Source organism: Ostrinia furnacalis, unplaced genomic scaffold (assembly GCF_004193835.3).
Source record: "Ostrinia furnacalis isolate ACB-3 unplaced genomic scaffold, ASM419383v2 OfSCF4405, whole genome shotgun sequence".
Taxonomy (NCBI): Eukaryota; Metazoa; Arthropoda; class Insecta; order Lepidoptera; family Crambidae; genus Ostrinia; species Ostrinia furnacalis.
Window position 1 is genome coordinate 59036 of NW_021134644.1, and position 24285 is coordinate 83320.

Genomic DNA, 24285 nt, shown 5'->3' on the forward strand with positions numbered 1-24285 from the left:
TATCTCAAACTTTCATGCTTAATTTGCAATAAAACAAGTTTTATAATAAAGATAAAAGCAAATAGAACTCTAAAAGATTGTAAAAGAAACAAGTCATCCCCAACAAAGGAAGGAAATTAAACGCACTGCCCAATAACTTTGAAATCCTTTAAAAACAAGACAAAAAAGAAAAGATCGTTCCCAAGAAGAAACTTTTTCAATATCAGCCCGACAACAATGGAGCGCTTTTTTATTCGCTAGGTCTAAGGGAATAAATTGTGTATCAAGTTACTCCCTGGATACCAACGGATAGAGACGAGTTATGTGCTTAAGTCCGTGAGATACGGCGAATATAGTCGTAACCACAATGCACTTTTCTTAACACGCATCTTACGCACACTGCTCACGACAGAAATACACTGTGTGTAGTGTGTACGTCCCATATTCTGGGATAGCGAGCGGCAAGCGATTTTGGGCGAAATTTCATCGTCTGTCGCTCGAGCGAAAGTCGATTTTCGTAGTGTGTATACAACGCTTTGGAAGGGCGGCCGCGTAAGCTACGCTACGGGCCACGTGCGACTCGACAAGTTGCGCTTAGTTCTTCGTGAACTGTGTGGGAGGTTAGTCCGCTACATGAATATAATGTTCCGTCAATGTCACACGTTATGAGCGTACGCGTAACGTTTTTCGCTTTACGGGAGTGACGCGAGTGAGTTACAGGTGAGTTTGACTCGAAACCGACTCGAGACCGACCGCGGTGATGTGCCGGTTGTGAGTGTTTTTATCACGTAAATGGACCAATATTTTGGAGAAATGCTGTAAGATCAAAGGGATGGATCAACGCCCGCAATTTCCGCAAACCATGAAGTGTTTACGGTAAGTTCCCAATGAGGTTTTTGGTTAAGAATTCGAGTTTTGTGATCTGATTTACTCGAGAGCTTCGTTAGCTCTAAGCTAAGTTTGGAGTTTCAGGCAAATATTTGTTTGTGCTAATTTCCTACTCGGAATTGACGTTATTTACACGATTTTTCTGTATGTAAATATTGTTTTGGAGACGATCATTTATAGATCTGAACGTTTCATGCTTGTGGAAATGTTGAAAAAGGGTAAAGTTTCTTATTATTGTTCAATTAACAGTGTTTATAATTGTACATTCAATTGTTTATTGTATAGCTATTTTAGTTTACATTTAAATTGATGGTGCAGCATCAATTTAGGAGCAAAACAGCTGGTAAATTTGAAATTAAAACTCATTGTTTATGTATAGAGGTGGGTGCTCACTACTGCGCATGCTCGCAGCTATGTGTCAACGTACATGTGTAAATGGGCTTTTAAGCTTATAAGTATGTTTTGCGAGGCATTAGCACGTAATGTTTACCTGAATTATGAAGCGTTTAGGGACTATCTGAGGGCGAGAGTGTTATTTATTCACTTTCCGTTTACATTTACGATTACAAATACGTTTTATATCCCGTTTTGTATTATTTCTTTGCAGAATATTTTAAATTAAAAAATATTTGACTCGCTCTATCTCTTTCCCTTACCGTATAATGGATTAATATAGTAATTAATCTAACCTAGATCTAAATTTACCAGACATGATACCAAAACATTCGTTCGTTTTCAGCCAAATGACGTCCACTGCTGGACAAAGGCCTCCCCCAAGGTTTTCCACAATGAACGGTCCTGCGCTGCCCGCATCCAGGCTCTTCCCGCGACCTTCACCAGATCGTCGGTCCACCTAGTAGGAGACCAAAACATTACCATCAACAGAATAAACGACATTTATTTTATATGTACAGTCGACGGCATATCAAGCTGCCACTGTGGCGTCTTATGCAGTTCTGATAGTTACTATTATGCAACAAAACTGTATAGTCTAATGTGCTGTTGACTGTACATTAGCATAAAATATTGAGTATTACTTTCATCTTTATACAAGACACGTGCGACTCTATAACATCTCAATCAATATCCAGTACAAGCCTACAGTTTCTCCCGTTGAGTAAAATATGGGTTTTGTATTAAAAATAATCAAGCTAATTTATAATAGGCCCCTACTAAAAGGTTTCACTTTTTTGTCGCCCCTAATCGATAATAAGGCGTCATGAATAATAAATAAAGTTGAATTTCCCGTTTTGGATTCGAACACTGTCATATCTAATGGCATTGCTCGTATGAAAGAATAATGAAGGTTTATGCCTTTGCCTGAATGCAGTTTAAAAAAAAACTAACCAAGCAATATCGAGTGCAAATATCAAGAACCCATAGTAACTCAATGCTGAACTGAAACAAAAGAATGTAGGTTAATGTCTTTGCCTGAATAAAATAAAAAATAAAAATTCAAACTAAACAATATCGATGTGCAAATATCGAGAACCCATAGTAATCCCATTAGTCACCTGTCGTTATTCTCACGCCGGCAATTTACCTCCTTTATACCGAAGAGGCAAAATAATTAAAGGCGCCATTTCTTGCCGACGCCATCGCTTCTGAATGAAGAAAGAAGTTAAGTGGGCGGTGTGTATTGGTTGACTTTGAATGGCCATTAATAGAATTTTATTTCTGTACGGATTTGGTAATGGATGGTACGTATCTATTATTAGGTTTTCTAAACAATTATGGTGGATCTTTCGTTTTTTTTGGGTTTACCCTGTAATAGATGGTACAGGTAATAGTATGAGTGTTGCGCCCGTATTCACAAACATTACTATGAGGTCTCACAGTGTTCGTGGACGCACAGGGTCCCACACGAACCAATAACAGAGCTCTATTCAACGCTGTGGGTTCGATTTGCTGCTTCACTTAAGCAAGTACCGTTTGTGAATGCAGGCGTTAATGATCGACTGATCAGAAATTTTACTAACTACCTCAGTATCCCTAATATTACTTCACTTTACAACCAAAGAAAAGTCTCATAAAATCACTACATACTTACAATTACATTAACAGCTGCTTGACAATATGATTCGACTTTGTTACTTAGAAAATTGCCAGTTTCACTGGCGTGCACTGTAATTGCAAACCGTAACTCCCTTAAAAGGAATATTGATCAAAGCCTACCATTACTATCTTTGACTCCAATATACTTAATGTTTTAGACCGATGCCTGGTTCTCAATAATTCCAGAGTTATCAGTTCTGCTATTTTCTAGCAGCCCAATAGTCCAAAAACGATATTAAAAACTTGACTCTATCTATCTCATTCGCTTACCCTAGAACAATCCATGTGTGACAAAGATGGATTAAAACAGTAAAGCGCGATGTATTTCGCTCTGTCTCTCTCATTCACGCTAGAAAGCTCGTTTTAGTGGTAGAGATGGATTGAGGTCATTTATCAAAATAGTTCACGGGACTAACCCAAGCATTCAGCTACCATCGATAAGTGTTAATCAGTACGGTTCCGATTCCGATAATCGTACTGTCTCCTTGAGGCTGTAATCGATTATTCATGTACGGCTTATCTAAGGGACATTTTCTATCATGTTCAAATTGGATAACATTATGATGAATAGTAGGTATTACATTTACCACATCGACAAAGAAAATACTAATTGGTATATTTATTTATTAATAGGTACAGTTACACTAGGTACATAGAATACTACTTGTTTAGTAAAAATACATCTACAAACCACTTAAAAATCTATGGACCAATTACAACTGCAAACAACTATGCCTAATAACTTAAGTGCTTAAATACAACAACAGAAACTAATGTTAGCTACAACAACAACTAATCCATCAAACTAATCAGCATTTTATTTTTTAAAACCCGCAATGTATACTGGATTATGTCCTTGTCAACGTCAACACTATTGTAGGCCCTGCACATTCTGTAAATAGGGTGATTTGCTGTAATCGATATGATTTACACAATACAACAAAAATTTACAAAACAACTTCATTATAAGCTAGTCATAGATTTATTGCCCGTATTCACAAACATTACTATGAGGTCTCACAGTGCGCGTGGACGCACAGGGTGACATACGAACCAATCACAGAGCTCTATTCAACGCTGTGCGTTCGATTTGCTGCTTCACTTAAGCAATCATCGTTCGTAAATGGGTAAATAATACGGGCGTAAATGGGTAAATAAAACGTAGCAAAGTTTCTCTAGTAAGTATGACCAAAATAGATTCATATTTTATTTAATAAGGGCAATGCAATATGTAATACTGAAGTGGTATATTTTAGGAAAGTCTTACAACCGAGCGAGCCCTTTTTATGGCTTCCCGTCCCTTGAAGTGTAGATGGATCCAATTTCTTTATTATATTCTATAGATAAAATAATATTTCAGCTGCATACGAGAAAGTTACGATCTAGAGTTATCTCTTAGTGACGAACATTGGTTAAAGGAAAAATCTAGTACAGGTATTTTTAAAGAAAAAATTATAAGTATGTAGGCACTTAAAAAAAAGTAAGTAAGTAGACGTAGAATAAGTAGATTTGGTTGATGGTAAAAGGTTTATGCAAGCTAGATTGATATGTTTCAGATAGATTATAATCCCAATATCATATTAAAGAATATCGCATGTAAAGGAAAATCTTACTTGATTTATAAATCAAACAAACTAAATAGCGTTTTAAATAGCGTTATTATAGGACCAATTAGGAGCAAGGTCTGTGAAATAATCCTTCTGTGAAAAAAGTTTCATCGTTCACCGAATCAATTACACAAAAAGACTCCGAAACTTTTCCGATATTCTCCGAACTGTAGTGTTACGAGAACCGCTTTACAGCGTTAAGTTATAAAACGGTATTTAGCTAAAGCGCTTTAAGCGAAATGTCACCAATACTACGGTTATTATATTTAGTGCCCAGGACTAATTGGAAGTGTACCGACGTAATGTGGCACTTCCTTGTTCAGATGTGATATTTATGATATTTTGTTTATATTTTATGTCAGTATGAGGTAATCTGTCGCACTATTAATCCATTTCAAGCATTTTGATGACAGCAACCAAATTATTCTCGAAAAGGATTATCATCAAAAACTGACTACTGTGCAAATGAAACTGTCGTAAAAGACTAGTAGGCACTCAGTGACATTGTTTTCTCAAAACAATTTCTCATCTAAATTCATTTTGTAATATAAAGGAAAGATAAACTTCTCGGAAATTACCCCTCAAAATTAAAACTTCCATCCTACACCGAATCAATTAGAATAGAAAAAGATCCTGAAATTTTGTCGAAACTCTCTGAAGCGAGGTATTGTGAGAACCTTTGTACAGCATTAACACTAGAGTACACGCGCGGCCTACTATAGTAGACCAGGGTAACATTTTACGCTATAACTTTTTAAAAACTTGCACTAGAGAGCTGGCATTCCAGGAAAGCCTCCTTTACTAAATTTGTCAATAAGTCAGTAAAGCTTGGGTTGCTAGCGCCTGCATACTTTTCTGAAATTGGCCTTCAAAACTGCGGGTGTAGTCAAATGTCAAAAGCCCGATATCACTCGTCAAAAAAATAATGGAAGACTTGCAACAAAATGGATTTACCCCGTGTACCAGGCAGTAGAAAGTCTTGACTACTATGACAGATAAAAAATAAATCATATTTTTCCAGTATTTTTTTTTTGTTAATATGGATCTCAGAGCGCAATTTTGGTCTAAAAAATTTAACAGGAATTGGAATTTAAATTGGATTACCAGGGAAGACCGCGCGTGTATTGCTGTAAAAAAGGGGGCGCGTGTACTGTAGTGTTAAGTTGTAAAACGGTGTTTATTCAGAGCGTTGTAGCGTAATGTCACCAATTCTTCGGTAATTAAATTTAGGGCCCCGACTAATTGGAAGTGTACCAACGTTATGTGGTAACTTCCTCGTTCGGATGCTTTATAGCTGTACATTTGTCTATGGGTTAATGTCTATTTTGAGTCCTTTATGTCTATTGTAAGGCCACAGAATGGCCCAGTTCCTGATTGCTTGTAAAATTAGACGTAGAGTAGGTGATGATACTTAGTTTCTTGGGTCGTTATGGTCTTCTCTTGTAGCACTCAGTAATTATTAAGTCTAATACTCATATTATAACGTTTCTGTTAAAATTAATTAAACATAAAGGTGCTAAAGTTAATTACAGTGTAGCAATAACAATCAAATTAGCTTCTTAATTGAGTTTTCGCAAAACAGAAAGTTATTACATTTTGTATGTGCTTAAAATAGATGCGTGACGAAGAATGGCGTGGTACATGACTTTTATAAAATTTATGCAAATCATCAGTATATTATCTATACTATCTAAATATCTATACTAATATTATAAAGCTGAAGAGTTTGTTTGTTTGTTTGTTTGTTTGTTTGTTTGTTTGTTTGTTTGTTTGGTTGAACGCGCTAATCTCAGGAACTACTGGACCGATTTGAAAAATTCTTTTTGTGTTGGATAGCCCGTTAGTTCCTAAAGGCTTTAGGCTATATATCATCACGCTAAGACCAATAGGAGCGGAGCACCAATGAAGAATGTTTCAAATCAGTGATTTTTTTCCTTTTGAGAGCTGACGCTGCGTAAACGGTTAAAGTTTCGCAAAAATCATGTATGACAGAATTGTTCCCCTTTAAAAGTTCTAAAAAAAAGTCCGCATAGTAATGCATGACGGTCAAGCCGCGTGCACCTGCTTGCGCTGTATACATAAACTCATTTTCGCGCGAGAGTTTTGGCGGAGGCCCTTGAGGTAGTGGGAGTAGTCTTGAGGAAAAGCTCCTTCTCCCACGGCCAGTGGCATGCTAGAAGCTTGGTGATTCTAGCACCTGTAGGAAAATAAAAAAAAAGTTTACCAATAATACTGCGGTAGGTGTAGTTTTCGATTTCGTTGCAAAAAGATAATACCACCGATCAAAGGCCGAGCTGCATATTCATAAAATATAAGAAAATTTTATTTTTATGTTTATTAATTTAACCTTTAAGATTTTTATATTTTATAAGTATTCAAACATTTAGATAATAACGTTAAAAACATTTAAAAATCGAATGAGAACGTTTTCGACTTCTCCGCGGACGAAGTCGCGGGCAAAAGCTATTTGTAAAATAATTAGACTAAATTAATAAAAGTGCCTACCCAAAGTCATTATTCCACGCGGACGAAGTCGCGGGCACAGCTAGTGAATTATAAATGCGAAAGTAACTCTGTCTGTCTTGCTTTCACGCCTAAACCACTGAACCGATTTTGATGAAATTTGGCATAGAGATAGTTTGAGTCCCGGGAAAGGACATACGATAGTTTTTATCCCGGTTTTTGAAACTGGGACGCGCACGATAAAGGTTTTCTGTGACAAACAAAAATCCACGCGAGCGAAGCCGCGGGCAGAAAGCTAGTATCACTATAATGCGCTTGTACTATGATAAGCTCTTCAAAGATACGCTACGACCTACACATTCATTCAGAATAACATACTTTTGCAACCATAAAAAGAAGAGGCGTTTATAGCGTAGGCGATCACTACCTGTTTCTTGCCGGCAAACTTTGATTATTGTATATCTTAATTAATTATGCTGTCTACACATAATCATGCGATTAGCCAATATACAAAGATGTGATGAATATTAAAATTTATGCGTGACATTGTACATTCAAAAATCAATCGAATTTTGCTGACACTCCTAATTATCGTCTACCTACTCGTTTTGCTATTTTTGACTCGATCGTTTTCGCTCTTATAAGCTTCTAAAAGCGAATAAAAAAGAGAGATGTAGGTATTATGTTGAAATACATAAATCACAATAATATGGCGCTATTGGGAGTTACACTTCCCTAGTGAATATTATTTTCGCTTTACTCTGACGTCCTACTACTTTATCGTGAAGAAGAGAAATACAAGTTCGTTCGTTCGTTTCAGCCAAATGACGTCCACTGCTGGACAAAGGCCTCCCCCAAGGTTTTCCACAATGTTCGGTACTGCGCTGCCCGCATCCAGGCTCTTCCCATGACCTTTACCAGATCGTCGGTCCACCTAGTAGGAGACCTGCCCACGCTACGTCTCCCAGTCCGTGGTCACCACTCGAGAACTTTTCTGCCCCAACGGCCATCGTCTTTACGAGCTATGTGACCCCGCCCACTGCCACTTGTAAAGTAATTGAAGAAATTGAAATACAAGTAAATAAATACAATGAAGTCATTTTTATTATGCACATCCCAACAAAGTCTATACAACATTTTTGCGAAGATCTTATTCCTTACAATTTGAATACACTTTTCAGCTCTCATCAGAATAAGTCTCATAGTCTGACGTTTACCGAAGACGTGACAAGAATGACTTTCTTAAGTGTGACTTTGAGCAATTTAAGGGACACCTTGTCGCTTAAAGTATGCGGAAGAAATTAACCTTTTCAAAAGATCAAGGTTATGAGCCATTGTAAGTCCTGGTGTAACTTACAAACTTACAGAGTTACCGACGAGTTAAAGTTGATTGATTTGACTTTAACTACAACTGACAGTGGAATCTTTAATTTAAATTATGCTAAAACAAGTAAGTTTGATTGGAATCAACAAAATCTAAAGCACGACTATTGTAAGCTCGGTCTATAAATAACATATAAAATTATAATAATATACCTACTTAAATAATCAAATTTCTGAGTTTCAACAATATTAATATAGTTATTCGTAGATATCTTTATCTAAGATAGGTCGAACTTCGTCTAAGGTAGCATATTCACTGACTCGCCTGCAGAGCGCAAATCGTTAACTTTGCTTGTTAAAATTTTATGCACGTTGATTTTACATCCATTGGTGTGCAACTGTCATTAGAAAATTGAAATATTTTGTTTGCTAACTTCATTTTTGCATTGCTGGAATAAAGATTTAACGAGCACCGATTTATCTGACTGTAGATTACTTTTTTGTTGCTTGGAAATATGCAATAAATAATTTTTTAAAAATCTTTCAATAAAGCTTACTTAATTGTTAAAAGCTACAAAGTCCCCGGAAGCAATCCGACATGGCATTATGGTGCTGCAAGATTAACTTTTATACCATTTTCTTTTTTTGGGTCCATTTGTCGCTTTCATTCATGCCAGCATCACACATTGAGTAAAAAGCATAAACTGGTCCGAAAGCAAGGAGTAGTAAAGAAAAGCCTCGTACACAAAAACTGCCATGCAAATGTCAACGCCTATCCAAACTGACAAAAAAAGTCGCATCACGCCACGCATGCTGTTTTTGACAACGTCATCAGAGTGCCGTGCCTGTGCCTGAATTAAAATTAATTCATGCAGCCTAGCCCTAAGGGCTCGTTATCACGGCTGGGATCTAGTGATGCAGCATCCTGCAAAACTAAACTGTCGGGTAAATGACATTGTCTGAAATTCGAATTAGAAATTTGAACGGATCGATTTTTGGCGGGACATTGCAAACAGGATGTTCGTGTGATCGTTAATGTTATATAACAACGGGATGTCTCCATAGGAACAAACCGTGCGGTGCCTCGTCATAGTGGGCGTCGCAGCTGCAGCGGCGCGGTGTGGCACTTTACTTTTATACGTAGAACTATGGAGCGGCACCGCTAATGCCCGTAGCGTTGCGGTGGCCGCTGCGATGACGAACGGCAACGTCAACAACGTATTCAATGTCAACGTCCAGTGCGTTGCGGTGCCGCAGCGGTGCCGCTGCTATTACATAGCATTATCAACGCCCGTTCAGCCTCGCCCTTATTCGAAACCTACATCGTTAACTCCGCTTGTTATTACTTTACGCGACTCCTGGGTGCACGGAATATAAATTAACCAGATAGAATTACTTAGAATATCCGAGTAATGCGTGAGATCCCGCGTAATCGCGGATGAGAAATTGCCGCAGTAATGGCCATTGAATATATTAAACTAGGTCGGTATGTAGGGTACTTGTTCACATTTAGGTTATAGGAAGGTTATGTGTTTAATTAGCAAAGTAGAAATACCGTAATTTGGCAAACTAACAGACTTTACTTTTTGTAGCATAGAGTTAGTTATATTTAACGCTACGGCGTATCATAAGCTTTTGACATACTCGTAGTTAAGTTTTTTTTAAAATATCAAAATGGATAGACAGGAAGGGATTCTATGTAACACTGTAAATTTTGTTTTTTTTTACAGTATTTAATATCTTAAACTATTTAATTAACCTTTACACTCATAGAAACGTGAATAGATTCAAGTCTCAAGAAATTAAATCAAGAAATCAATCAGAAATCATATCAGTTTATTACCATGGTCTCTAATTTGGTTTAAAAAAATAGTTTTAGGGGTTTTAGCGTCAATCAATTGAGATGACGATTCCTCACAAATTGCAGCTTCGCGGAAAATTATATTGCCCCTGAAATAATAACACTCGTATAGATAGCGCAAATATAACTTTTATAGTTTACTGTTCAAATAACGACCGCAGTACAGACGTGATATGACGAGGGCTGGTTGACGACATTTTAATTACGAAATAAATCACGTGCCGCAAAATTGCTTTGGGTTTTGATCGGGATGTCGAATTGATGCCTAGGTATGTATGGGGTTTGTAATAAATAAGTTATTAATTTGCTATGTTTTTAATGTTCTTTTGTTTTTGTTTGTATTAAAAAATCAACCTTTGTAGATTACTGGCGGCCTTGATGATGAATAACTCGTTGCTTTCGTTACGTTAAATAAAGCTTGGGTTGCACCATCTTACTTTAACTTTCAATGCCCGTGTTGTACCCACTCCTCTGAAGGTTGGAGACACTATACTCGAAGTTGTTGACAATTATGTATACCTGGGACAAACAGTCCAGTTAGGTAGGTCCAACTTCGAGAAAGAGGTTAATCGTCGAATCCAACTCGGCTGGGCAGCGTTCGGGAAGCTTCGCGAAATTCTCACGTCCGAAATACCGCAGTGTCTCAAGTCAAAAGTGTTTGACCAGTGTGTGTTGCCAGTGATGGTGTATGGCTCTGAGACGTGGTCGCTTACTATGGGCCTCATAAGAAGGCTCAAGGTCACCCAAAGAGCGATGGAGCGTGCTATGCTCGGAGTTTCCCTGCGTGATCGAATCAGAAATGAGGAGATCCGTAGGAGAACCAGAGTGACTGACATAGCCCGCAGAATCGCTAAAATCAAGTGGCAGTGGGCGGGGCACATGGCTCGAAGAGCTGACGGCCGCTGGGGCAGGAAAGTTCTTGAGTGGCGACCACGAGCTGGAAGACGTAGCGTGGGCAGGCCTCCCACTAGGTGGACCGACGATCTGGTGAAGGTCGCGGGAAGTACCTGGATGCAAGCGGCGCAGGACCGGTCTTTGTGGAAATCCTTGGGGGAGGCCTTTGTCCAGCAGTGGACATCTTTCGGCTGAAACGAACGAACGAACGAACGAACTTTAACTTTAATAAACGTCAAAAGTCTGTCAAACTGCCTACAAAACACACCTGTTACGGTTAAAGTAATGTGGTACAACATAGCCTAAGCGTATCTCATTTTATTGCCCACGCCTTACATAGGTCAAAAGCTACATACTTTGGTATGCCAAAGGTAGGTACATAATTTAGATAGGCTCTGAACGAATGCTCCCAATAAAAACATATCTTTTTGCAATGTCACGTCTTCTAGGACTTGGCAACTAAGTATTTTTCTTAATTTAGAGCAGAGCCAATTGACGTTACTTAAGTACGATCCCCAAAATTATGTCATCTGTAGTACATTTACTTAAGAAAACTTATAACATTTCTGTAGCTGGGCATTACATGCCCTTTTCAAATACGTCTTCAGCAGAAGCTGCCTCAGGCCATTTTAGAGATATAACCAATTCGAATACCCGCAAAAATATTTGCATATGTTTCGACGGGCGAAGGCAAACTTATTTTTTGGGATAAGTCCCAACCCCTCCAGCCTATCTGTAATTTCCGAATGTCGGTTACGGTTTTTATATTACCCGTGTCATGTTAGGGATAGGCATACGGATCGGCTCATGAACACTGAAGGAAACTTTTAGGTCGAAGTTTAGTTTGCGAAGCCTACAATAAGATAATTCGGTATCATGGATAATTAGTTGAAGAAGCCGATATTATCTGAAGAGTTATTACTTAGTCATAATTATTTTTTGTCTGCAAACTTTTTCACAAAACTTAGTAGAACTAAAAGATAGTTCCACGCTACGTCTTCAAGCCCGTGGTTGCCACTCGAGAACTTTTCTGCCCCAACGGCCGTCCCTAAGAGCTATGTGCCCCGCCTACGCCACTTGATTTTAGCAATGCTGCGAGATATGTCGGTCATTTTGGTGAAATCGTGGGCATGCCTCCGACTAGGTGGACCGACGATCTGATAAAGGCCGCGGGAAGAGCCTGGATGCGGGCAGCGGGCAGCGCAAGACCGTTCAATGTGGAAAACCTTGGGGGAGGCCTTTGTCCAGCAGTAGACGTCATTTGGCTGAAACGAACGAACTAAGATACTCAAATTGCACGTTTTAATTGTTGCTAATTTTCATAAAAACATTTCAGATGTAACAAAAAAGTAGCGGTTCTCGCTTCAGTGTTTTGAAGTTTAGTCAAACACAACAACACCTACTTCAGTTGTTTCACCGTGTAACCATTTCGAGTTGTGTGCAACTGAACTGCTCTCATTCCGTGTTCCGTGGTCACAGTGCAAACACGGTCACGGTAAATTCTGAAACGTCCACGTGACAAAGGCACACGCGTCCCACAAGTTTCTAAACCAAATGAACTTCGATACTGCGATAGTCCGACGCTCTCAGAGTGTGTACATATAATTAGCACTAGGGAAAGTGTCAGAGATAACAGAATTTATAGTATTAACCTCCCATTGGTGAAAGGTCACGGAATTTTAACGACACGATCATTTAGATAACTTAAGTGTGAGCTTCGACATTTGTATAGTGGTGGGCAAGTTAATCTGGATGTAGGTGAAATCATCAATTTAGAAGCTGTATTTTGGTGGTATCGAAGGTACTGATGAACATCGAATGATCAGTAATGTACGCATTTGCATGTATAATTTGGTGGGCGATAGTTTTTTAATGTTTTGATTGGAATAACTACTGTTAGAACATGAAGCTAACAGTGAGTAAATTAGTGGCAGATATAAGCTCAAGCCCTAAGTAGGTATACCTATAGGCTATATATTATTATCTCCGCCATTGATTTTACAAAAGTAGAACACCGTGTAGTGCTTAAGTTAATTTTTTGCATCAGATGGACACTCCCTTATATGTAGGGCATGTAATATCGGAAGGTTTTCAATTCCGATATTGGATTCCGATATTAGATCTCAATATCGGAATTCCGATATTAATATCGGAATTGAGTTCATGTACTATAAAATTAATATTTGGTTATATTCGTAAGAATTCTGGATTGTTTACAATAAAACAATGATTTAAATCAAAATCTTTCATTTGGTACAAAACAGCACTTCATAAAATTAAAGTATTTTAAAACCATTTTTACGTTATGGGTATCCATTGCATTTGGTTTTTTATGTGACAAGAGGCAAACGAGCAGACGGATCACCTGATAATGAATGGTTACCGATAATTTATAATGAGCCTATATGGACTATCAAATAATTAAAGTTTTTTTGTAAAATCACAGGTATCAAACAAACTTTTACTCTTTCACTATATTACCCTGTTTTATGTAGGCGGAACGAATTTTAGAGTCATTCAAATCACTTAATGCAGAAATTGTAGAGAGTGGTAAAAAACTTGAATATGCTAGTAATTTGTTCCTTTTTGATTATCGATGTACAACTCACAAAACCACGAGCCATCATCATCATCATGTCAGCCATAGGACGTCCACTGCTGAACACAGGCTGATTTTCAAAATAGCCGGTTGGTGGCGGCCTGCATCCAGCGCCTTCCTGCTACCTTTATGAGGTCGTCGGTCAACCTTGTGGTTATGAGTCCTACGCTGCGCTTTCCGTCCGTCCGTCTGTTTAGCGTACTAAGGCAGAACCGTTGGAAGACCTTATCACAATGCTCGAAGACCTTAATCGAGTTTCCCAACAGGTAGGCCTTCGGATGAATATGGAAAAAACGAAGCTTATGTCGAATGTCCATGTTGCTCCTTACCCAGTTTCGGTTAGGAGCTCGATTCTCAAGATTGTTGACAAGTAACTATGTCTGTCTCGGACAAACGATCAGCTAGGTAGTTAGATGCAATTTTGAGAAAGAGGTAAATCATCGAATACGAAGACGAAAGTCTTCAATTAGTGTGTGTGTGATGATATACGGCTCGAAAACGTGGCCTTTGAATATAGGGCACAACGTGCTATGGAGAGGGATAAGCTTGGTGTTTCTTTACGAGATCTAATCAGAAATGAGGAGCTCCGTAAACTAACTGAGGTCGCTGACATAGCCCGATGGATTAGCAAGCTGGAAGTGGCAATGGGCAGGGCACATAGTACGCAGAACTGACGATCCATAGTCCAGTAAAATTAATGTTTGAAAGGGAGTTGAGATGTCGTTCTTTGTTGACCAAGTACCTATGGTAAATGCTAAAATTGATTTCGTTCGTTTCAGCCAAATGACGTCCACTGCCAGCAAACCTTGGGGGAGGCCTTTGTCCAGACAAAGGCCTCCCCCAAGGTTTTCCACAATGAACGGTCCTGCGCTGCCCGCATCCAGGCTCTTCCCGCGACCTTTACCAGATCGTCGGTCCACCTAGTAGGAGGCCTGCCCACGCTACGTTTTCCAGCCCGTGGTCGCCACTCGAGAACTTTCCTGCCCCAACGGCCATCGTCTCTACGAGCTATGTGCCCCGCCCACTGCCACTTGATTTTAGCAATTCTGCTAAATTGATTTAGAACAAGTTAAATTAACTATAAATAGTAAAGATATTAAAATATTTGCAGTGGAACAAAAAGTGATGGTGAGAGACATGAGAAAATCATTAGTCTTTGCCAATCATGTACTTTAGGCTTTGTGGCAGGTTGTGGCGAGTTTAAACGCTTTGTTTAAAATCTCAATTAAAACTTTTATCTGATTCCGATATTACGATATTGGGTCGCTCAATATCGGAATTGAAATATCGGATCTCGCAGTCCGAGATTCCGATATTACGAGATTCCGAGATTCCGATATTCATGCCCTACTTATATGCCAGTTTAAGCCACATACTCCATAAAATAGTCTTTACCAGTCATTGTGGCTGCTGAAAATACAAACAAACCCACCCATTTTAAGAAATAAATAAAAGAAAAACGCATACATACATCCTCTTGCTACTGGATAAAACAACGAATTTATTACCCACGCAGCACACGGCTTATCAATTATTTACTATAACTCCAGATCGAAAATTCTTTGTAACAGTACGCTCCAAAAATACACCAACACGTTGATATTCTGCTAAGAGGATATGCCACGGGATTATGGGAACAGCTGGTAAAAGATGCATAAGCTGTTCTACAATTTTAGCTTGCAGAGTGTAATGGTGCACGGTATCTGAACTTTGAATGTGTTCTTTCAAACAATTTTAACAAGGAAATAGTGCAGTAGAAAGATAAGCGATTTTTTCAATTTTGAATCGATACTGCAAATAACTTTAAATAAAATTAAAGAAACTGTTAACTTAACATTAACCGGACTGGGAACAATAACACACTATCGACCTTCCAAGATTGTATAAGATTTTTACAAAGGATTTAAGGATTGCATAATAATGATTTAATAACGTAATAATAGTACCTCTAGAGAGACTTATAAACTGATTATTATAAGTCTAATTGACTGATAAAAAATAAGAATTTTTAAGCCACTATTAAAACAAAATCAGGAAGACGGCACTTAGTATCTTCAGTGTCACTGTTTGTCCAGTTAGATCTAACCTATCACTTTATTAAACCAACGACCGATAGTAACTGTTTGGTAACACTAGTTGAAAATCCCCGACTAATTATGCAGAATTCCTTCACTCCCGGAATGTCTGTTAGTTTTTGCCCGTTTTATCAACTTTTAATCTTCCACCTGCTTATCTGAGATTGCTCCCGTTACCGCGGCCTTCTTTGTGTTATCTTTAAAGCAATGTTTATGCATTTCATCGCATATCTTCACTGTTATAAAATGCAGTTTTCTATAGAGGTATTTAACGTAAGTGNTAATTAGTAATCTTCAATCTATTCAAGCAGTAAAACTAAATTCATCGGACCGTGCTCTAAAGAAATGCGTAAAAGAAATGTTTAAAGAAACAATGCGTTTTCATTTATTTCTGTGTCATTCACTTTATTATTATTGTAATGAAAAACACTGAATTACTGGTATACTTCTACATGAAAACATTACTGACCTCCTTTATGAAGACGACAAATGAATAACCATGTCACAGAATTTCATTTGTTTTGTTGTTAATTTAATATGCGCAACGTTGCGTCGACGCATAGAAACGTGTGCAAATGCAACGCTTCTCAGATAAGTCAAAGAATATTTTCCTGCACTCTTATAACCAGGTTATTACAAGTAGTTGTTCTCAAACAACAAACCTATTCAATTAGAAAACCTGCTCCATCTTAGTTCTCATGATCTTTTATCATCAGGTGAGATTGAGGTTGAGCAAAAATCCATTCATTTACTTGTAACTTTCCAGAATTTCCCACCGTCTGAAACGAGGCTTGATGAAAAATTGGTGTCGCCCAAGTTCCGTAATAAGGACGAACATTAGTCTGCTTTTAATAACAAAATGTTAAGGAATTACGTGGCCAGCATTGAAATTGTGTGTTTAGCAAAATTTCATTACGCAGGTGGCCCACCGACGATTTGTCATGTCACTCAAACGGTCCTCATCCCGACAACTAATTTGAATTTGTAATGTAACCAAAGATTATTTGCAGTGTGGTATTAAGCGGGCACTCAGAAATGATTGGCCCTTGGAACAATGCGTCTGGGAGATGATTAAAACGCACGAAATTGAGGAGTGAAATGTCTGGCCGTGATCCTTTGAAGATTTGAATTCATCAGCATGAAAAAGTTCGTCGCTTATACCTACTTATTTTTCTAAATTATTTGTTATTAAAGCTAAACTAACGATTGATGGTGTGGCAAAGAGATTAGAACTTCTAATTTTAAAGCACTTTTCATAAATAACCAAACATAGATCATAATTACTGACTAATACTTCTGCTCTTCAGAGTTAGAAAATAAGTCTCTCGATGACTAATGCTCAGAGCATTAATTACAGAGCGCCACGAGGCATTGAACTCATTTATTACAAGACAGTACTATTTATAAACAAACAATTAACAAGTTTATGCATTGTTAATAATGTGTGGCATATCCGAACAGTGGAAATAGATGCAGAAACCCCGTTTACCTTAAATTTTTGTTAGAGACCGACGGTTTTCCTATTACCTACAACTTGGGATCGGAAAAACGGCAAGAAACGCATCGGGGACTACTCTAGCGTTCCGATCGTCAATTATTTATCTTGAGGTGACCTTTAAATGAAGTCATTATTACTCATACTAAATTAAACTTTTCCTTTTATAAATTAACAAAATGTAGGTTTTATGGTACCTACTATTTTTTATATTCCTGGAATAGATCTGCCATAAAATGTTAGTATTTTTTATAAGACTATAGCGACCGTCCGCGACTTAGGTGTTGAATTTTGCAAAATCCCGTCTTAGTGAAGAGCACCTACATTCTAAAAGGATCCAAAATTTGAAACTCCTTGCACTTTTAGTTTCTGAGTAGAGTTGTAGTCACTATACTGAACTACCAATACATAATGGTTCTACTTATCATGCTTACATTGTGTTTGGCTAGCATATCCGTGTTGCAATGTATGAATTATGGGCGCTTCATCACTATCGGAAGATAATACTGGAGCCATTAAAATAAATGGGGCTACGATTATATTCTTACCATTTTTTATAGGGATTTGCGTTTAAGCTTATTCGTAATCATATTTTAGGTTTAGTGGAGGTTGGGCAACGTGATTCTAGCGGAGTAGAATAGGACCGCCTCCACTCTTTCTATGGATGTAGATTATGATCCGTGGTGCAAATCTTTTCAAAAAGATTATTAAACCTTTATTTGGCACCTGTCATCCGCTTTGCAATGGAGGGAAGTCAGACCTTAACTTCGAACATCTCCTATGTTTTTCTGATTAATTTCGTTGCGGATCCAATGAGAGTTTAACTTTCCCCCGGGATACACTAGACCTTCATTGGTTAGGTTTTTATGGCGGTCAAGCTGTAGATCCTGGCTACACAGGAGTTGTAGCGGTGGGAGCGAGAGGTGGGAATAGTCCCGTTCCTATGGATGTCGTAAGAAATATTCGAACATTAGGTCTCCTAACTCATCTGGCCAGCGTGGGGAGTGGAGGCTAGATTCCCAATTTGCCCATGGTAAAAAAATTGAGTCGATCTTATTCTGAATCTCGGAATATGGACCGGTGCTGAGAAGAAGCAGCGCAAAAAGCTCAGTCACTATTGTCAGCCTTCGATTCTACAAGAACCATAACACATGTCACAAGCCCTTCTGCAGGTGCAACTAACCAATTCAATGTTGAAAAAGTCAATAAACTGACATTTTAAACATTGCAAGTTATCTTCTGTGTGTAAAATAATTCATCAATCCATACATAATCCTGATACAATACTTCACTTCACCTGCAATATCATATTTTACCCATCTTACCTAGACCAGAGCATAAAATATGTACCATCCAAGCGCAAACTAAGTTCAAAATTACTTTACGCAAATGAATATTTACCCTCATGCGCTGGTATACATCACGCTTTATAGGATCATTACAATGATATACAACTGAATATTACAGTATTTACAGTACGTTTTTAATGAAAACAGCTTGTACAAAAGCGCGGTCTGGACTAGACCTAATTTACATGAATAGCGAACGGCGTTCTTTGTGTTTTAAGTTGCAATTAATTATTCCACTTTATGTAAATACCCGGCCAGACGCGTCAGTCTTGGACCTTCCTCCTTTTTGCGGCAAAGCATATGCCAGCAAAGTTAATATTTTATGCAGAAAGAGCATCTAAATAAAATATTAACCCGTGCGCTCTCACGCGGCGTTTGTTGGCGTTGGATTAAGCGGAGCCTCGTGCGGAGCTGAAGCAGGGCTTGAAGCTGTGACCTAATTATTTAACTCAATTAAGACCTGTGCATATCCCTCACTGGGGTAATAAAGACAGATGCCAATCAAACGTCATACAAAATAAATTAAATTAAAATCGATTGCAATAGAAACTAAATCACACGCTTAATAATCAGATTTCTCTTTATACGAGTACACTACTCAGCACTTAAAACTCAGAACCCAGAACCAACCCGTCAATATGTGACAAAAGCACGGAAGTACCTGTGTCAAATTACTGAATGGGGGTGCAAAATCGAAGCGAATTTTCATCACCCACACACTACCACAAAACTGGTTTTTGACTGTCGGTTTTTGAAGTCTTATACCACGACTTTAAAATGGGAAACACAAAGTTTACGCAGGTTTACGCCATGTACACTTAGCAACTAAGAAAGTGTGTTGCTGGACAATATGCAGCTTTTAATATCATCTGGATATTAATTGTTTTCTTATTACCTATTTGTACTTCATTGAGTCAATCAAAAAAATATTTTTTTTATAATAAAAATTATGGAACACAATCTGGAACAGGATATTGTAACTGTTTTTACCTCATCGCTGTATAGCTACAGATTAAAACGTCAATTTTTTAAAACTTTTTTCCTGGTACACCTACCTCAATACAGGAGTTTTAGGCTGAGTTGTACCATCTTACTTTAACTTTAACAAAGGTCAAAAATCTGTCAAATTCCATAAAACAACACCGGTAATCGTCATAGTTCCCGTTAAAGATAGGGGGTGCCACTCAGCCTTAGATTATCCTAACATTTCGTCAGTTGATACCGGTCACCAACTCGACCTATATCCGACCGTGGTGACCCTAATTATTAATCAGCTATATCTTTGACTTATAGCAGGAAACAGTTGCAGCGACGTCTATTAGCGCTATAATAGACGCTTATCGGCACAATTAACGACTGGTTCTGCTGTTTATTGATTGTGCTAATTTGTGTGCGCTCGAGTATTTATTCGATGCACTAGTAGACGTTATAAATGATCCGAGTAGATACTAGAAGCTTTTCAAAAGCATCGTCATTAATTTCTAATAAAATTATGAATGCGAAGTAATTTTATTGATGATCAGAAATATTTTAGAACCATACGAGAAGTAAGTAACTCTAATAAAGATCAACTGACAGAACAAAGTTTAACGCAATTTTATTTTACTTAAACAAGTTGAGCAGTACAATCTAGTACCTTCACCTCTAATTAACTGTGTGTTAAGTATTTCTAGAAAATATATTAATTAGAAGCTAATGCGGTCATTTCTAAAGCGATAATAAACCAATCAGTGGACGTCTTTCGGCTGAAACGAACGAACGAATAAACCAATACCGTTAAACTCTCATACGTCAAACGTTTCATTCAACTCTAGTTCACAGTTCACCACATCAATGGCAAATAACCTGCCGTGGACAGAATCATTAAAGCTTGTGTGACGCTAACATATCCAATAATTGCAGTTTTGGTCGTGAAACTCATTCAACAAACGCAAATACGTACAAACGTTCCCAGTATTGATCTGGGGGCACGGCAGTGCCCCCACCAAGTCGAGCAAAAAAGCGGCACGGCCGTACCATCCTTTTCTCGAAGCAATTCAGGCCATTTTCGACTGCCTGTAACTTCGTTGTGGATAAAACTAGTAGGCTGAATTTTCATTAGCTATGCAGGCATTGTAAAGACACGGTATATTTAAAATTTCATTCAATTTGAACCAGTAGTTTAAGAATTATAACGGGTCAAAGTTACTTAATTTTGTCACTCACTGACTGACTCACTGACTCACTGACTCACTCACTGACTCACCGATCATCAAAACTCTAAGGCACTTCTAGCAGACCTAGAAGCTTCAAATTTGGAATATAAGTAGTGTTTGGTGTATGAATCAAGGAAAAACTAAAATATTTGGGGGCACGGTAGTGCAACCGCCAAGTCAAGTAAAATTTTTCAATTTCGGTCCAGTTTTCTAGATACATAACTGCTGTCTACAAAATACAAAAAGAAATGAGATCCCATCAAAAACAATACTTGTCAAAAAAACCAAGTCTCGCAACTCAGTTGTTCTACGGTAAAAAGTTGTGAGATCCATGTAATACCAAGTCCAGGCCAGGAAATCTTTAACGTTTTACATAAATACAGTGTGAGTCACGTTAAAGTGTACATATAAAAACAGATGAAACTAGAGCTATTTTTATCGACAAAAAAGAGGTCAAAAAATTTTTGAGATTTTTTTAAAAATTTTTATAGAATTTTTTTTCTTCCAATTACTTATTGTAAAGAAAACGTAATAACTTTTAAACTAAGCGGTATATCCTGATAAAATAAAAACAGTAATAATGCTAAATAACTGGTTATACTAAAAAAATACATAAGATACACAAAAAAGGCCAACAAATAATAAAAAAATATACTTTTTGAAAAAAATCTGCTTTAAAATTCGTGTTTTTTTGGTTATTTGATAAATTTCTCCAAAAAATGCCCCTATAACCGGGGGTTTTTATTACTTTGTATTATTCTCTATCGTATTACCTTCGTAAAACCAAAAATCGCATGTCCTTATCCCTATCACAACGTTTGCAATGATCGTTTGAACTAAGCCTCTCCGGGCGCGCCATTCAACGCTTCGTTAACAACGAAACTGAAACTGGCTCTAGATTTGTAATTTTGATAAAGACAAGTTAGATTTCAAATAAAAACAAAAGATTTCGAAGTAAAATAAGCATTTTAGTTACAATTAAAATTGTCTCTACTTGTAGCGGAGAATAATGTTGTGGCAGGCCTTTGTTCAAACGATCATAGCAAATGGTGTGATAGGGATAGAGACATGCGATTTTTGGTTTTACAAAGATAATACGATAGAAAATAATACAAAGTAATAAAAACCACCTGTTATAGGGGCATTTTTTTGAGAAATTTATCAAATAACCAAAAAATTACGAATTTTTAAGCAGATTTTTTTCCAAAAGTATCATTTTTTATTATTTGTTGGCATTTTCTGGGTATTTTATGTATTTTTTCGGTATCGTCTGTTATTTAGCATTATTACTGTTTTTATTTTATCAGGATATACCGCTTAGTTTAAAAGTTATTACGTTTTGTTTACAATAAGTAATAGGAAGAAAAAAAAATATATAAAAAATTAAAAAAAAATCTCAAAATTTTTTTGACCTCTTTTTTGTCGATAAACATAGGTCTAGTTTCATCTATTTTCATATGTACACTTTAACGTGACTCACACTGTATATTGACTTGGCCATCGCATGAAAACACGTGTAAATTAAATTATTTAGTGCGATGGCCAAGTCAATATATTTATGTAAAACGTTAAAGATTTCCTGGCCTGGACTTGGTATTACATGGATCTCACAACTTTTTACCGTAGAACAACTGAGTTGCGAGACTTGGTTTTTTTGACAAGTATTGTTTTTGATGGGATTGCATATTCTAAAGAAGTAATTAACATCAAACAATTTAATCTGTGGTAACATTATATGAGTATTAGAGAAAGAAAACTTTAAGCTTACTTAGGCTGAGTAGCACCATCTTACTTTAACTCTGGCAATAGTCAAAAATCTGTCAAACTCCATACAAAAAGCACCGGTTATTGTTACGGTTAAAATAAGGTGATCCAACTCAGCTTTTGTATTTGATTTTTGCTTCCTTTAACAATGTTGTTTTTAATCGACTTCAAAAAAGGAGGAGGTTCTACGTATATTCGACTGTATGTACTATCTTTTTGATACTTTACTTGATTCGCCACGGGACTGAGACCACAGGCAAAGATGCTGAACCATGCAGCTTAAGTTTTTATCGATAACTGCCCTAATCTTTGCTCTGCGATTGATGTATCTAATTCAGATGCATACTTACTTTGATAGTTTACATGAAAATGCTGTTAAAGAGCACATTAATCTGAAATAGGGTGATACAGAATCATAAAAGCTTATATGGTGCTACATCCAATAATCACAATAGTCGCGAAAGCGAGTGAACGAGCGAGAATCGTTTCGTGCAATCGAGTATCGTTTCATACAATCGATAAAATCGTTTCAATGCTACGATTCTTCTGGCAAGTGCGGTGGATTGCAGGAATGCAGTTTGATATTTACATACAAAATGACGCTTGGGGATATCGTTGTTATGATTTATTTCTTTAATTTAATTTAATAAGGCTCTACAAGATTCCAATGAGTGATTTGAACCAATTTATTAAATACAGTAGAATCTATTATTAAGCAGGCTGTAGGAAAAAAGAACACCTAAGAAAATAAAAATAGCGTCTAGCGTACTGCTATTGTCAAGTAGAAACCCAAAAGAATTTCGTTCAAGTGACTTACTTGACTTAAGGTCCAATGTCCCCTAGATGTGGCAGAGGGCGTCCACAACAGTCCTCCATCGCGTTCGGTCTTGAGCTTCGCGTTTGATCTCGCTCCAAGTCTTGCCGATCTTCTTCGCCTCGTATGCTACTTCAAGTATCAAGTCATTATATCGCCGTATATCAACAACCTTGTAAGCAACTATTTCATCAATTAAATGTCTGAAATTCTCAAAATAAATCAGTTACTATGCGATGTCGTCGGTTTATAAATTAACAGTGAAGCCAATTAATTACACAGACTTGTTCGCTTGACATAAATGATTATAGTAACTAATAAATATTCCCTCAATCAACAATTAAAATAGCAGAAGGCTCAGTTATACATTTACTATGTGAAAAAGCATAACAATGCAAATATAGGTTTTTTAACAAACCCATAAATTCTAAAAGACAAGGAACTTAAGTTACGTGACATAACTGTCTGCCGGTAAAAATCTGGATTCAACACACAGTTATTAGGTACATAAAATATAATCAAAACTGTTTTGTACCGTACGTATTTACGTAGGTAATACTATGTATGTATGTAGGTAGATACTTTCTTTCATACACATTTAGTTAAAAAGCTCTTGTTTTACACATACCAAAAAGGGATATCAACGTGTTACACGTTGTGATATTAAAGGCTACTCTATCCATCTGCATTATAATTTATCGAATAAATATTCCCTCATTATCATTTCTGTAGGCATGTGTCAATCGGATATGCATCGTGTATTTACATATTGACTTATTACGAGAGAATTACACGAATAATTGAAGCTATTAATCTTTTACTGACATAAAGTAGTATCTAAAATCTGTTTAAAAGTTATTCTATCGCAAAGAAGAATAACGAAAATATGTATTCCTTGAAGCACACCTATTTTAAGGCGCACCA

General features: G+C 37.2%; 1 protein-coding gene across 1 annotated transcript in view; it reads left to right on the forward strand.

Annotated features, from left to right (window-relative positions):
• The first annotated feature begins 531 nt into the window (after positions 1-531).
• The window catches only part of LOC114359485 (collagen alpha-1(XV) chain-like), a 98762-nt gene continuing 75008 nt past the window's right edge, over positions 532-24285 (forward strand). Inside the window, exon 1 of the mRNA XM_028313908.1 lies at positions 532-855. Within this exon, the coding sequence (XP_028169709.1) occupies positions 812-855 (44 nt within the window). The 5' untranslated portion in view covers positions 532-811. The remainder of the gene's footprint in view (positions 856-24285) is intronic.